The 17,320-nt window shown below is 37.4% G+C and overlaps 1 protein-coding gene across 2 annotated transcripts in view; it reads right to left on the bottom strand.

Moving 5' to 3' along the window:
* RFC1 (replication factor C (activator 1) 1, 145kDa) overlaps nucleotides 1-17,320 on the bottom strand; it is a 77,366-nt gene that overhangs the window by 26,437 nt on the left and 33,609 nt on the right. For both annotated transcript variants that reach the window (XM_011983543.1, XM_011983542.1), the window contains exons 5-9: nucleotides 9,968-10,200; nucleotides 9,000-9,077; nucleotides 6,030-6,107; nucleotides 3,929-4,016; nucleotides 3,026-3,312 (exon numbers count right to left, since the gene is read on the bottom strand). In XM_011983543.1, coding sequence (XP_011838933.1) covers nucleotides 3,026-3,312; nucleotides 3,929-4,016; nucleotides 6,030-6,107; nucleotides 9,000-9,077; nucleotides 9,968-10,200 — 764 coding nt within the window. The remainder of the gene's footprint in view (nucleotides 1-3,025; nucleotides 3,313-3,928; nucleotides 4,017-6,029; nucleotides 6,108-8,999; nucleotides 9,078-9,967; nucleotides 10,201-17,320) is intronic.

Here is a 17,320-nt window from a genome sequence, read left to right on the forward strand (position 1 = left end):
GGAAAGGAAAATGAACAAAGTCATACAAAATTCATGCAAAATTAAAAATACATATCTAGAAATACATGTTATCTTTATTATGTCACTTCTGTGTCTGGCCGTGAAATTAACAGTTTTAGCTACACAAGTACTTCCTAACTTACAGATAACTCACTTACGAACATCCCTGCATCAGCGCTTCTCAAAACTTTCCACTCTCTAAAGCCACACACCTCAGGGCAGATTATGGGAATAAGCCAAGTTGCCCGCTCCAAGCAAAGAAATGCAAAAGTGTTTTACTTTAGAAATTCATCTGAATTTTAAATTCTATTCCACGATATATCCATATATCCATGTTTAACAGGAAAATACATTTTTTCCCCAAGTAAACCTGATCACCCAAGAAGATATTCTGTGTTAACCTTCCATGCCCCTAAAGCACCAGCCTGCATCCCTAAGGATGTAAGCATTCCAGTTGTAGAATCTAAACAGTCAGTTCAAAGAAGGGACAAGCTTTACTCCAAAGAGAAGACACGTTCTCTATGCTATTTCATCTCTCCCTTTCTACTTCTCTCAGGAGATTTACCATGGGTATATCTCAGAAAATCCTGGGGAACTTTTTCAAACTATCCATCCCTAGATCCATCTCCAAGTTTCTCTTTCGGAGATATGGGGTACAGCTAGAATGTGTTTATGTGGGGGAAAAATATCCTAGATAGTTCTCATTTAAGAACCACTATCAGGTGTTTGTTATTTTTCCACTTTCTATTTTACATTATTTTTAACTTGTAAGCAATCCCAAATCCTTTTGAGAGTAGACAAAATAATAACTTCTATATAAAGAAATGGCTTAACCAATAAAATAGTTTAGCTGGTTTGGCTAAGAGGTTGATAAGCCATTAACAGGCTGGTTCTAGAATCTAACCCTACTTTCTAACAATGGTTTTCAAATGTTGGTGTGTGTTCATATCATATGAGGAGCTTATTAAAATACAGCTGCCCACACCACATTCCCTGGGAAACTCCGTATTTTTAACAAGTTTTGTAAGACAGTCCAGTGCCTACCAACATGGGAAAACGATTAATTTATGACACTCATTCCATGAAAAGAATTCTGAATGATAAACAGCTTATAAAATAACTTTGAAGGACACCCATTTTATGAAGTCAGAATTATTTGACCAAGACCAACTAAATGTATTAAATAGACTTTATTTGATGTTTCCAACCAAAACTGCTTAAGTAAAAGTTTTAAGTTATTTCTATTCTAACTTCAAAAAGTACAGTGAAGAGTATCATTTAAAGATTTCCTCTTTCTTCATAAAAACAGACCGCCTCTGTAAATGGAACATGTTTTAGTGTGCCTGAAGAAAACCATTCATCTCCCAGATAAGCATTTAGTGAAGAAAAAATCTGAGACCAAAAAGTTAATTGCTCCTTTAAGCGTATTTATAAGAATTGTCCACAAACAAAAGCATTCTGAAATCATCACCATTTCACTGTTCTGCACTAAAAAATAATGGTGATGACCAGTTAAAATAGGTGATATTCTACTTTTAATCCTAAGTGCCTAAGAGGCATGAAGGAATAGTGGTTTCTCATTATGAATCTAAAGTAGTTCCAAATTGGAGATTCAGAGACCGTTCGCTTCTCAAATATATTTCCTAACAAAACTTTTCAAAGATATTCATTATCTCATCATTTTTTCCTTTAAAAATAATTTCAGTATCTCAACACTGTTATACAAGAATAAAAAAGAGTAAATTCAGAACTAATCCAAATAACAATCATTTTAATAATAATAGCTAAGATGGTACTTATTAGGTCCCAGGCACTGCTCTAAGTGCTTTTACATATGAAGTCATTAGGTACTATTAATATTATTCCTATTTTACAAACAGCACCAAAGCACAGACAGGAGAAGTGACCAAACCTGCTCAGGGGCCCAGCTATAATTTGAAACTGGTTCCAGAGCCTGTGTGTGGAACCACTATGTTATACTGCTTCAGAGGACCTGAGTTCAAGGCTGGCCCTGCCACTTACCAGGTGGATGATCTTGGAATAAATTCTTTCAGCCTATTCCCTCATCTTTAAAAGTTGAATAATAAAAATAAATATCTCAGAGGGTTGTTGGGAAAATTATGAGCTACCACATGTAAAGTACTAGCACAGTATCTGACATACAATAACAATAAATATGGGCTTATTTAGCTATATTAATACTCCATATCCTACAACAGCTTCTAAATAAGGTATCTTAAAAATACTATGATGACTTATGGTCGTTAGAAATAAAACTTGAAAACAAACCCAGACTAACACATAGCCCCAAAATATATACAGCAGTCCCCCTTTATCCGAGGAGGGTATGTTCCAAGACCCACCAGTAGGTTCCTAAAACCACAGACAGTACCAAACTCTATATATACTTACATGTACTGTTTTTTCTATCTAATAACCAAGTCGGCTACCAAGTGACTAACCGGTGGGTAGTGTATCCAGCACGGATATGCTGGACAAAGAGATGATTCTCATCCTGGGTGAAATGAAGCAGGCTGGCCAGAGATTTCATCACGTTACTCAGAAGAGTACATAATTTAAACCTTATTGTTTATTCCTGGAATTTTCCATTTAATACTTTCAGACCATGATTAACCACAGGTAACTGAAACTTCAGAAGGTAAAATGATGGATAAGGGAAAATACCGTACTCCCTAGAAAGTTCCTACCAAGGCCGGGCGCGGTGGCTCACGCCTGTAATCCCAGCACTTTGGGACGCCAAGGCGGATGGATCACCTGAGGTTGGGAGTTCAAGACCAGCCTGACCAACATGGAAAAACCCCGTCGCTACTAAAAATACAAAATTAGCCGGGCATGGTGGCACATGCCTGTAATCCCAGCTACTTGGGAGGCTGAGGCAGGAAAGTCACTTGAACCTGGGAGGAGGAGGTTGCAGTGAGCCGAGATTATGCCACTGCACTCCAACCTCAGCAACAAGAGCAAAACTCCATCTCAAAACAAACAAACAAACAAAAAAAGTTCTTACCTCTTTTTTAGCTGGAGAACTTTTGGTTTTCTTAGGAGTTTTTGTCTCTCCTTTCAATTCAACGGCATTTTCTTTTCTTTTTGAGGCCACGGGCTCTATTTCTTTATAAGTGCTCTCTTCTTTTCTTTTCATAATTGCCAGCTTAGAACTGGCCTTGGAAGAAGAGACTTCTCCTATTTTGTCAGCTGATGACTTGGAATGTTGCTGAGGTTCTTTTGAACTTTCATATTTAGTTTGCTTCCTAGGACTGTAGCTCTTTCTTTCATCTGAAAATTGTTCTGTTTTTACTAGGAAGAAAGAAAAGATTATGATTGTTGTTTTTGGAAAATGATAACCTATATCAACTTTTCTTTCGTTTTTCAACTGAGTAATCTTAGCACAGAATATACCCTGAAGGCCCAAAGTCCTAAAGTGTCAAGACTATCTGTTTATAGTAAATTTATAAATACATGTACTTATAGGACTAAGATCATCTAGACTAGCAGATGATTTGCTATCAGGACCACCGAAGAATAAAACCTACAGGCAATAAGCAAGAGAGCTGAAGATGACCTGGCCAACTATGAGTCAACTCTGAGACTACCTCTGACATGAAAAGCTCAAAACATCTAGTTCTTCATCTTTATATGCTGAAGTCCACATATCGCACTATACTTGGAAATTAACAAGAAACCTGGAGTTGTAATACATTTCTCACAGTAATCATAGAGCAGATGGGCATTCTGTACCAGCTAGCATCCAAAGAGCTTTCAAAGTATCTAAGCTGAATGTGCTCTAATAGTCCTACGAAATAATGTCTACCTAACAATACATAATTATTCCATAGAATATTTAAACAAGATTATCATGAATTTACTTCCATGAAGAGAAGTGCTCCATCTTACTTTTTTCTGCTAGTATTACCTTTATGAGGATATTTACGTTTTTCTGCTTTACTTAAATTGGCTTGGACAGATGAAAACGTTTCTCCCTCTTCTGTGTCCTTTCGAGCCTAAACAAATTTTAAAAGTGTCAAATGTAACAAATAATAGAAAAACTATTACCATAAAATCTGTTGTTAAAATCCTTAAAATTTTAAGTTTAAGGGTCACCTTTCAACTAGCAGGACACTACAATAAACTGTCATTCATTCATCCACAAAATTTCCAAGGCAAATGAGGCATGTTTTATTACTTCATGTTACAAATGAGGAAACAGATGAAAGGGTATAAAAATCCATCTATAAAAATTATCCCTCTTCATTCCAATCTGTAAATCTGGAAGTAGAAGCCTTATTTCTGCTTCCTTTATCTCAACTTTCAAACTGTTAGTATTAAGCAGTTAAAAATTAAAATCTAAACTTAAAAGACTAAAATAAAAATAAACAAAAGCTTGAAAGCAAAATGAGAGCACTTTCTGAAAGAGAAAAAAATATATCCATTCTTTTCACTGCTCCTTCAAAACTCCATTTTATAAAAAGTTCACAAATCAAGGTGTGTGATACAGTCTTTTAAAGTAATTGCAATTTGACTGTCTTCAGATGAAGTAAGACTTTTCAAATGAGAAAGTCTCTGCCACTCCCTACTGTCTTAATACCTGCCCACTTAGTCTCAGCTCCTGATGTATCTAGGTTTACAACTCCCTGCTTTAAAAAAAAGAAGTAAAATCTTTTGAAGTAGTCACATATTGACACTGACAATTATATTAACAGAATGTGATTCATCAGAAATAAAGTTAATCTACTGGAGATAAATAAAAAATAAAAACAAAATAAAGTCTTGACGTTTTAAAGATTCCCCAAAATAAGGCTGAGGCAGGCAGATCACTTGAGCTCAGGAGTTCCAAACCAGCTTGGGCAACATGGCAAAACTCCATCTCTACAAAAAACAAAAATATTAGCTGGGTGTGGTGACACACGCCTGTAGTCTCAGCTACTTGGAGGGCTGTGGTGAGGGGATCAACTGAGCCCAAGAAGTCAAGGTTGCAGTGAGCTGAGATAGCACCACTGCACTCCAGCGTGAGTGACAAAGTGAGACCTTGCAAAAAAAAAAAAAAAAGAAAGAAAGAAAGAAAAAGATTCCTCAACCTCAAAATATACTCTTTATTATATGAGACTGTCATAATACAGATTTTAGAGTTAACTGATTAGAACTGACAAAACTGTGCTTCCTGAAAAGACAGTGATTAATATTAAAATTATTAAACTGGTGTTCCAAAGAAATTTTTATGAGCATTATTTTCTGAACAAGTACATACGAACTCCTATGATAAAGAGTAAGGAAAAGGTAAACTGGGCGCAGAGGCTTATGCCTGTAATCCCAACACTTTGGGAGACTGGGGTAGGAAGATTGCTTGAGCTCATGAGTTCGAGGCTTCAGTGTGCTATAAACGTGCCAGTGTAATCCAGCCTGGGCAACAGAGACCTTGTCTCTAAAAAAAAAAAAAAAAAAAAAAAGAACTAAAAGGCCAGGCATGGTAGCTCACATCTATAATCTTAGCACTTTGAGAGGCTGAGGCAGGAGAATCGCTTGAACTCTGGAGTTCAAGACCAGCCTGGCCAACGTAACAAAGCCCATCTCTACAAAAACATACAAAAATTAGATGGGTGTGGTGGCACATGCCTATAGTCTCAGCTACTCAAGAGGCTGAGGCAGGAGGATCACTTGAGCTCTGGAGGCAAAAGTTGCACTGAGCCCAGATCACACCCGGCTGCACTCCAGCAGAGACCCTGTCTCTAAAATAAATAAAATAAAATAAAATAAAATAAAATATAAAAAAAGAAAAAGGAAAAGATATAATTCTTTGTTTTGTGATAAAAGGTTCTGGTTTGCTTTGACGCTGTCACCCTTCTTTTAGGAAGAATAAGTTTCTCAATGAGCTTCCCCAAAAACATTTTTATAAATCAAAATAATTTAACTTCTTTCTGGAAAAGTTATTCACGTTTTGGCTAGAGCCTAGAACACGCAAGTATGAACACTGATCTGTACGGTATATTCAGAATGCAAACAGCCCAACATTATGCCACCTTTTTGGTCTTGGGTTCTTCATCCAACATGGCTAATGTTCTGGCAAACTCTTCATCTTCATGCAACTGCCTCTCCAGCTGTAAAATGTGTCAGCAAAGTGAGTTGAGTTGCTCTTTTTCTTTTTGTAAATAAAAGTTTTCAATGTCAGATTCATATATTTAGAAGAAACTAGAAAAACATTTTCCAGAAAATAATTACGACATTTTCCTACCCAACATTAACAGTCAAGTATCACGGGTTTGTTTCACTAAAGCTGAATCAGATTTTGGAACACACAGTTCTGGTTTTGCAGGGATGACAGATAAAGTGAGCATATTTTTAAAGTCATATTTCTTACTTATAAAACATTAGGTCTATACTTTTCTCTTAATGGTCCTTATGGAACACAGCTTTCTTGTTTCTATTTATTGTCTAAAAAGACCTCTGAAAGGACTCTCAACCTAATAGGAAAACACAATCATCTGGGGAGCACAAAAATAGTGAATCTAAGAATTTAAGAAAATTATACAGTTTTTTTTTGCACATATAGTAAGCTATATATAAATGTAAAATCACTTTTACTATCAAACTCCTATTTTCAATTACTAATTCAAATGCATCTGTTCTCTTTTGAAAATTTAAGTCATCATGTCAGGAGTTCTAACATGCTAATATAACACACGACATTCTAGTTATCTCAGTTATTTCGAAATACTTTCACTTCCAGCAACATGGAGCTCTTCCAAAAGAGACTATGTAGCAGTGGAATATCTTTCTCATTATAAACCAAATGGCTGTATACCCCCTGGTAAAATAGCCTTATGTGATATTCAATAAAAAACACCATACATTATTCAAACAAAGAAAAGGACTTCAAAATCCACTCAATCTTTTAAAAGAGAAAAAAGAAGGGAGGAAAAACTCTTAGAGGGATAATTAGGAAAGACATCTTCAGGCATTAACACCTAAAAGTCCTTAATCAGATTAATAAATTACCCAAACAAGATTCTGAAAGAATGTGATAAAAATGGAAAAATAGGGGATTATGATACAAAGTACCACACCTGGTTTGGAAAGGATTAGGTAACCCTCTAGTATTTGGATCAGATAAGGAGAAATCAGGTTCCTAAAAATTACTTCCTAGTTTGACCTAGGCTACTTGCACTACCTTGAGTCATGTGGATACTTGTTTGTAGTTTATGTGATTCAGTGTGATCAAATAAGATAGAAAAATATTTTGAAAACACAAACTATAAACTGCCGAAGTAATAAAAAGTGAACAATCACAAACAATATTGTTCTCTCACAATAATACTTATCAAGAGCCCATTGTATGCCAGACACTAAGATAAGCACTGATGTAACAATGGTTGAGTGAGAGACATAAACAGTCCTGGTGAGGGGACCTCAGAGCCTATACTTTAATAGCAGCTATGACAGCGTGATAGAGTATATCGGAGGGGTTTCTAATATAGTTAAGGTAGTTTGGAAAGTGACACTTAAGCTAAACCAGAGGAAGGGAGTTCAAACAGCCGGCAGCTAAGCCCGGAACCTCTGACAGAGATGGGTGCTCCTCCCTGAAATACTTCTGTAAGATATCAACCCCTCCTGTTGTTCCTACTTCACTAGCCACTCTCTCCTCTCCTTTGCTGGATCATCCTCCTTTTCCTGACCTCTAAATGTTAACAGTGGCCCAGGGCTCAATCCTGAGACCTTTTTTTTTCTATTTGCATTATCTCCCCAAGATCTCACCCAGTTACACAGGTTTAAATATTACTCAACTGGTAATGATTTCCAAATGTCCATCTTCAGTTTAGACTTCTCCCCTGAGTTCCTGACTCTTCTACCCAACCGCCTACTCTGCATTTCCATTTGGAAGTCTATTAGACATCTCAAACTTAACTTGTCCAAAAGATTTATCTGTACCAAACCTGTTCTGCTTCCCGTGTTCCAGCCTTAGCAAATCATATCACCATTCACCCAGTTGTTAAGGCCATAACTGAATATTTTTTTCCCAGAGACAAGGTATTGCTCTGTCACCCAGGCTAGAGTACATTGGCACAATCACAGCTCATCGCAGCCTGAACCTCCCAGGTTTAAGCAATCCTCCCACCTCTGCCTCCCAAGTATCTGGGACCACAGATGTGTACCACCGTGCCCAGCTAATTTTTGTATTTTCGGTAGAGATGGGATTTCCCTGTGTTACCCAGACTGGTCTTGAACTCCCAGGCTCAAGTGGTCCTCCCACCTCGGCCGCCCGAAGTGCTGGGATTACAGGCGTGAGCCACCACGCCCAGCCTCATCTGTGAATCTTCTTCCCTCACACCTTACATCCCATCTGTCAAAAACAACTTGTACCTTTCAAGGTACATTCAGATTACGACCACTTCTCACTGCCTCTTCCTATTACAAGCTGACATCTCTCGCCTACCATTCAGTCTGCAAACTGATCTGCTTTCAATCTTGCCCCCACCATGAACTATTAACATCATTGAGCCAAAATAATTTTCTTTTAAGATCCATCAAGTCATGTCACTTCTCTATTCAAAACTCCAATGGGGCTGGGCGTGGTGGCTCACACCTGTAATCCAACACTTTGGGAGACTGAGGAGGGCACATCACTTGAGGTTAGGAGTTTGAGACCAGCCTGGCCAACATGGTGAAACCCCATCTCTACTAAAACTACATAAATTAGCCAGGCATAGTGGTGGGCACCTGTAGCCTCAGTTACTGGGGCAGGTGAGGCAGGAGAATCACTTGATCCCGGGAGGCGGAGGTTGCAATTAGCCAGATCGTGCCACTGCACTCCAGCCTGGGCAACAGAGCGAGACTCCGTCTCAAAAAAAAAAAAAAGAAATTTAGATTTTCATTTATTAGATTTTAACTTATTTTACATGTAACTTCCAATGAGGTTCAATTCAAAGTCTGGTTGGACTAAATAGCTAGTCACAATATCAAGTTACTAATGATTCTAAGCAAAATGCCAATACCTCCGCATCTTCATCAAGCTGTAATTGCTTGGCGATGGCTTCATCATTTAATCCAGACTCATTTGTATTTTGTGAAAGCTATATTTCAAAGAAAATCAAGCAAAATCAGCATAAACCTTAAGTGAAAAATAAGGCACTTTTTCTTTACTGCTGCTGATTAAACACACCAATGAGAGATAAGTGTATCAGTAATAGCTGCAATGTACACCAGCCAGAAAGCCAAATCTACAACTACTCCCTGACCATATCCAATTCCCTAATAAATAAATAGCCTATAGACAGACCTGTCTCACTTAGTTCTATTGATATGTTCAAGAGAAGTACCAAAAATAAAAATAAAAATAAACCAATCCCGTAGATTAATGTCTTGGCTTGACAAGTAGTCCAGAACATTGGCAAACCAACATGTGAGAATGATTACATTGTACTATGGAGGAAGTGATCGAATCAACAAACACCCACGATGGGGCAGGCTTTCTTTAACTCAGGGGACTACTTTCACCATAATTTATGTGGTATGTCTGTTTCCTAAATGGCCAGAAACAGATGAATCCAATATCTGTCAAAGTAGCGAAGGTCAAAAGTGTAGCATTGGTATGCTGTATTTGTAAAGACTCTATTTATTATCTCATGTGGAAACAAATTTATTTCTAATATTGACTGGCTGAGGTCAACAGTAAAATGAGTTTGCATTCTGATAACTCAATTTAAATTCGAATAATTACAACTTTTTCTTACAGCTTAAAAGATCTTTTCCCGCTTTCACGAATTAAAAAAACTAAATATGTAACATTCTAACTTCCTCATCCTTTAAAATGAGGGCAATATATTTTATCCATAATCATAGGAAAATTATTTTAATTATTAAAACATGTTGACCTATTTACTACATCCTAGTTTCTCCTGTTATTAATATTAGTGAATGGGTATAAATCCTGAGCATACTTGCTTATATGTAGAACACTCACCTCTTTTCTTTTGCTTGCCACCATCTTCTTATTAGATCTTTGGACACTTCCAGTTCCAAAATAATCAAGCACTGATGTGGGTGTAAGTTTTATTGGTGATAAAGGCTTATTCTTGGTCTTAGTGTTTTCTTCATTCTTTTTCACGTTTGATGTTCCAAGATGACTATTTGTAGCTCTTCCATTCTCTTTTGATTTAGAGGCCGCCTTCTTACACATAAAGTCATCTTCTTCATCTTAAATGAAATGTAACCAAATATTTTTTATAAAACATCAATTCAGTTATACAAAGCAAACACTTCTACCAGCTTTATAAAAAGTATACAAGAGGCTACACATGGTGGCTCATGCTTGTAATCCCAGCACTTTGGGAGACCAAGATAGGAGGATCATTTGCGCTCAGGAGTCCGAGACCAGCCTGGGCAACATCATGAAATTCCGTCTCTACAAAAAAACTATCAAAAAATTAGCCAGGCATGGTGGTGCACACCTCTAGTCCCAGCTACTAGGGAGGCTGAGGCAAGAGGATATAAACCCAGGAGGTTGAGGCTACAGTTAGCTGTGATTGCACCACTGCACTCCAGCCTGAACAACAAAGACCCTGTCTCAAAAACAAAATAAGTATACAAGAACTTTGAGATGCTAGTAACTTTTTTACCTTCTATCTCCTAAATTCAACCATCATCCCCACATTTACCAGTGCCAGGCCTGTAATACACTGTCTCCCCCAATTACTACCGAGAATACACAAATATTTACTGAGCACCCATTATGTACCAGGCACTTAAGATACAGCAGTGAATAAAAAAGACAAAATTCCTTCCCTCATGGAACTTGAAGTCTAGAAGAGGAAACAGATATACAAATAAACAAATACACATTGTCAAGTTAAATGTTCTATGAATAAAAAGTAAAACAGGGTGAAACAGGGTGAAAGAATTAAAGAGTGATGAAGGATACTCTTTGAGATAAGGTAGTCAGGGAATGCCTCTTTGATAAACAACACTTTGACAGAGGCCTGAAATGAAGATACCTCAGGCAAGAATATTCGGGCAGTTAAAACTACAAAGGGAAAAGCCGAGACGGGAGTGTGCCTGGAGTTCAATGTGGCTGCAGCACAATGCGGAGGCGTGCCAGAAGAGTTCGAGTGAAAGATGTAGGGGCCAAATCCTGGAGGACTTTCTAGGCAGTAGGAATAATTTTAGTCTTTATTATAGAATGGGAATCCACTGGAGAATTTTGAGCATAGTTTGTGACCCAACTTAAGGCCTGTCCTTTGAAGAACACACAGAAGAGGGGGGAAAGTAAATGCAGGGAGACCATTTAGAAAGCTACTGCAGTTCCAGATGAGATGCGGGAGGCTTGGACTATGGTGGTATTTGCAGAGGTGGTAAGTTGTCAAGTTCTAGCTATATATTGCAGGTGAACCATCTACTGATATCTAACCATTCATTTAAGACCATAAACTCTTTGTTACATTTTCTTTTTCTAAAAAGTTTCCACAAAACATCTTTTAAAAAGTTTCCCTACACATCTTTTTAAGCATTCATGACAATGTTTAGATAATTAGAAGTTCCAAAAATGTACCTCAAAAGGGTGTCAATAAATTTGTTTGCTTCAGTGATTCACAAAAAATAAAAATAAAATAAAGCTTTTCAATTTGGCCTATTAACAAAAGAAATCCAATAAAAATGAAAATCTAAGAGACAAACATGAAGTCAGGGACGGTAACATAAACCTGTCATTCCAGTACCTTGGGAGGCTGAGGCGGAGGACTGCTTGAGCTCAGGAATTCAAGATCAGCCTGGGCAACATAATGAGACTATCTCTACCAAAAAAAATTAGCTGGGGATCACTTGAGGTCAGGAGTTTGACACCAGCCTGGTAAACATCGTGAAACCCCATCTCTACTAAAATTACAAAACTTAGCCGGGCAGAGTGGTGCACGCCTGTAGTCCCAGCTACTCCGGAGGCAGAGGCAGAGGGTGCAGTGAGCTGAAATAGTGCCTCTGCACTCCAGCCTGGGAGACAGAGCAAGACTATATCTCAAAAAAAAAAAAAAAAAAAAAAAAATTAAGCTGGGCATGGTGGTGCATGCCTGTAGCCCCAGCTACTCAGAAGGCTAAGGTAGGATGAGGATTGCTTGAGCCCAAGAGATGGAGGCTGCAGTAAGCCTCAATTGTACCACTGCACTCCAACCTATCTCTAAAAAAAATTTTTTTAATAAAATTGGAAACAGGCTAGGTGCAGTGGCTCACACCTGTAATCCCAGCATTCTGAAAGGCCCAGATGGGCGGATCGTTTGAGGTCAGGAGTTCAAGACCAGCTTGGCCAACATGGTGAGACCCCGTCTCTACTAAAAACACAAAAATTAGCCGAGCATGGTGGAATGTGCCTGTAATCCCAGCTACTTGGGTGTTTTGAGGCAGGAGAATCACTTGAACTGGGAGGCGGAGGTTACAGTGAACTGAGATTGCACCACTGCACTCCAGCCTGGGTGAGAGTGAGACTCCCTCTCAAAAAAGAAGAAAAAAAACCTTTTTTTTTTAAAATAAAAGACAACCATGAAGACTAGGTCATGATGGGGATGGGGAACGGTTCCCTTTATAAATTTGGTATGCAAAGCCACATATGAGTGGCTCTTATGTCCTCTCAACTGCTCCCTCATTCAACTATGAACATTTGCTCAAGGCCTTATGTCCCAGGCCCTGTGTTATCCTTAGGTGGCTGCCATTTCAAACATGAAAGTATCTAATGATACGTAAAAATTAAAAGGATTTAGCCTTACCTTCTAATTACTATATTTATATTAAAATGAAACTATAAATTTTGCAACACATAACTCTTAACAGGTTTCTGATTACTAAAAATAACCCACTATTTAAAACAAGCACGTAGTAGCCAGTGCCCTTCACTACAAGCACATTTTCTCTAATAATTTACAGCTCACCCCACCCTCCAAAGGGCCTCCAAAAACCACAGATATATCCATCAGATGGCTCCACACTCTTGACCACAATCAACTAGACCAGGAGTGAGCACTTGAGCAAGGTGTGGCCAACTTTATCCTTGATTTGTTGAACCAGTATGTACAAACCAAGGTGCAAAATGTTTATTTCTACATTCAGTGAGAAAAGTTAGCAGGCTCCGAATAAATTCCCCCATTTTGCTTACACTAAAGTGTTTGCAACTGAAAGACTTAAATTAAAACATATTTGTTTCATTTGTCTTCAACTATAGTCAATCCACCATCAAGTCTTAATTAAAAATTTATCCATAACTCTTTCTAAAGCACATCCAAGGTCTGATACAATTAACAGATTTCAGTTCAACCATACATTACAAGGAGTCAACAGACTAGGTTCAGTCATTCAAATATCTGTTCTCCCTACCTAACTACCGGTTTTTCTCTGCCTCTTTGTCAGACAGGAAAAAGGCTTTGCAAAAGGCTAGGTAACATCACCATTCCATTTATAATAGCCATGTGGATCACCCATAATAGTCCTAGTAACTAACCATTGAGAATATAATCTCAAAGTCTTTTCCTTTTCTCTAAAATAATAACACAACGATCATGGTATTATAGAAACTCAAAGTTTTTATACTTGACAGCTGGCCAGTTATACCCAAATATGTCAAATTTCTTATCTTATTAAATTTTATAATCTTTATTTGCTTTAAGTTCAACAATTGTACTTCTGGGCAAGAGGGAGTCCCTTAATGGAGAAAGAACAAACTTAAATTATCTCTGAAATGATGGTGCTCTACTAGTTTCCCACCACCGTAAAAATGCCAAAAATACTAACATTCCATTTCCACTACACCTAGCCATGCTTATAAGCAGTATGACAGAAAACCCCATAGCTGAGTGGGTGAGATCAACTACTATGGAGAGCAGGTTGCAATAGGGCAAGAAAAGGGGAAGTCAGAAAGTAAGTGACCATGTAGGCAAAGATGGCCTCAACTATAATAATGGCAGTATGAACAGAGAGATGTGAGTATTGTTTATAATATGGGAAAACAAATAACCTAAATATCTATTAATATGTATAGTCAACCATGTAACAAAATCTCTACAGCAATAAAAATTATAACAAATATCCATATTTACTCACAGAAATATATTCATGTTTATTAGGTGGCAAAAGCAGATGACGTAACAGTATGTTTAATGACACTGTTTATCTCTAGATATATACATAATTTTTAAATTCACATTCTAAAATCTGAAAAGAATCAATAAAACATTAACAATGTTTATCTCTGATTAGGGAAATATGGGTAATTTTCATGTTTTCTTCACACCCTTTGATATGGTTTGGGTGTGTCCCTAACCCAAATCTCATCCTGAATTCCCACATGTTATGGGAGGGATCCTGAGAAAGGTGAATGAATCATGGGGACAGGTCTTTCCTGTGCTGTTCTTGCGATAGTGAATAAGTCTCATGAGATCTGATGTCTTGTCTGCTGACACTTGAGACGTGTCTTTCCCCTTCCACCATGATTGTGAGGTCCCCAGCCACGTGGAACTGTAAGTACAATAAACCTTTCTTTCATAAATTGCCCAGTCTCGGGTATGTCTTCATTAGCAGCGTGAAAACGGACTAATACACCCTTTGCTCCATCTAATGTTTTACAACAAATTGACTACATCCTAGAACTCTCTGACCCCTTAGCTTTCAGAGTCAGTGCTTTAGTTTCTATCTCCTCTCCACTCTTCTTTGCTTACTTCTGTTCATTATTTATCAGCATCTCTGCTATTCTGTTGCTGGCTTCACAGACTTCATGGTATCTTTTAATTTACTATTAATAAGTTTTTATTGAGCATTAAACTACATGCCAAGAACTGTAAAATAAATTATCTTTAGTCAACTAGTCCTACCTCCTTATTCAATACATAGACCCCATTTTCCACATTTCTAACAAAAAAAATAGACTAGACTTAAATACTTTCAAAATCGAACAACGTTAATTCACCTTCTTTCTTTAGTGAATAGCAAAATACTATACTCCTTAAGAAAGTTTTTCCTTATATTAAGTCAAAATACTTCCCTGTGAATTCCACCTCTTTCCTTAATCTATCCGCTGACCAGGGAGAAAAAGTTTATCTACTTTTTCCACATCCAGCATCTGAAGACTGCTCTTATTTCTTCCTTACGTCCCCTTCTCTATAAATAGTAAAACAGTTTCAAGCCACTCAACATTTAGGTTACTGGGAAGATTAAATTTTTCTTAAAGGGCCGGACATGGTAGCCCATGCCTATAATCCCAGCACTTTGAGAAACCAAGACAGAAGGATCACTTGAGCCCAGGAGTTCAAGACCAGCCTGGGCAAAAGAGCAAGACCCCATCTCTACAAATAAACTAAACTAAACTAAAATAAAATAAGACAAAATTTTAAACGCTAAGTGCCCAGTGTAGCACCTAGCCATGTTACAGCCATTCAATAAATAAAAGTAGTATTCTCTGGGAAAAACAATACTGAACCAGAAGTCTAGAAAACTAAAATTCTAACCTAAGTTTGACTTACCATTTTTATTTTAATTAGTCATCAGGGTTTCACTGTGGTCTTCTGTAAAATGTTGGACCAAACTTTTTTTTTTTTTCTTTTTTGAGACGGAGTCTCACTCTGTCGCCCAGGCTGGAGTGCAGTGGCACGATCTGGGCTCACTGCAAGCTCCGCCTCCCAGGTTCATGCCATTCTCCTGCCTCAGCCTCCCGAGTAGCTGGGACTACAGGCGCCCGCCACCTCGCCCGGCTAGTTTTTCATATTTTTTTTTTTAGTAGAGACGGGGTTTCACCGTGTTAGCCAGGATGGTCTCGATCTCCTGACCTCGTGATCCGCCCGTCTTGGCCTCCCAAAGTGCTGGGATTACAGGCTTGAGCCACCGCGCCCGGCCCAAACAAACTCTTAAGATTTTCCCCTCTACAATATTATGACTCTATGGGTAGCCATATAGATTTTTTAATATTATACACAATATTGATGAAAATATGAGTTTGTACTAATAAAAACACTAATTATAAAAGTGTAAATTAGTGTGACTTTTCTAGAAAGTAATTTCGTAGAACACACCCAGAACCTTAAAGAAGTTCATTCATCTCCTTTAGCATAGTAACTCTTGGAGATACTCAGAGGTGATGACAAATATTTACATATAAATTTAGTCTAGTCATCACACTATTAGGAGCATAAGAAGTGTAAGCAACCGACATGCTTGAAATCGGGAAAATATTTATATAAATTATGGTCTAACTATACAATGGACTCATGAAGCCATGAAAAATTAAGCCCAAATTTCAAGACTCAAAAAAAAAAAAAAAACTCATGAAAAGAGCAAAATTAAGCTGTCAAAAAAACAAAATGCATCACTCTGTTCTTTTATGTGCACCCTAATGTTATAGGTATAAACATCACCCCTAAAAAGGGAGGTTCTTGTCATGAGCCTCCTCTACCAGAGATCTCTGTACAATAGTGGAGGGTAACAGAGCCGTTCTCTGAACACATGAATTTGAATTGAACAATGTCTTTAAGCTATAGATCAAAAAATTGTGCTATAGCTAAACACGGGCATAAGTTTATAAACATTTTTATAATTTCTGAGAAAATTTAATTACACATGGATCTCCAAAGAAAAAATATGGGAGTGTTCTACAAGATACTTTAAGTATGTTTTCATTGGGATAAACAAAAATTGCAAATAAGGCTCCTTTTCTCTGTTAACTACAAAATAAACAGCTCTCTAAGCCCCTCGGAAAGTACGAGTAACTCTAGTAAAACACAGTCATGAAAAGAAAAAGGGAGGCTAATTCTCAAGGACTGGCTCCCTTGCTTTAATACCTATTTAGTACCCCCTGATTTGTCAATTTCCCCATACTCCTTACAGTTATGAGAATAACATTTTAAAAAAAAAAGCAAATTCATGATCCTAAGCATTGAGATATTTCTCACAAATATAAAGGATTTCATATTTATTTTATAAATAAATATGGTATCCTATAAGCCACAGGCATATCTGAAAACACTGTCATCTTGCCTTGATGAAACCAGAAAACTTGAAGAACAAGCAGTCCTACTGTTTCTCTACTATGACTTCTCAACTAGTTGTCTTAAAGTTCCTTTGCCTTTAACATTTTAAAGGTTATACCAATATATTATGGAAAGAAGACAACACAGGCCAAGGTTACAACTAGCTGCTTCCAACAGACAGTGACTTAACAGGTGTTGCTGTGAGGATCCTCATGTAAAATAAATATTTTACAATCCTACACAGTGTGTAGAGATGAAACATTCCAAATAAAGTTGTAGTTATTCTTTTTTAACATTTGTTCTTGTTTTCTAATAAGCTTAAATTG

The sequence above is a fragment of the Mandrillus leucophaeus genome, unplaced genomic scaffold, assembly GCF_000951045.1.
Source record: "Mandrillus leucophaeus isolate KB7577 unplaced genomic scaffold, Mleu.le_1.0 Scaffold251, whole genome shotgun sequence".
NCBI classification, from domain to species: Eukaryota; Metazoa; Chordata; class Mammalia; order Primates; family Cercopithecidae; genus Mandrillus; species Mandrillus leucophaeus.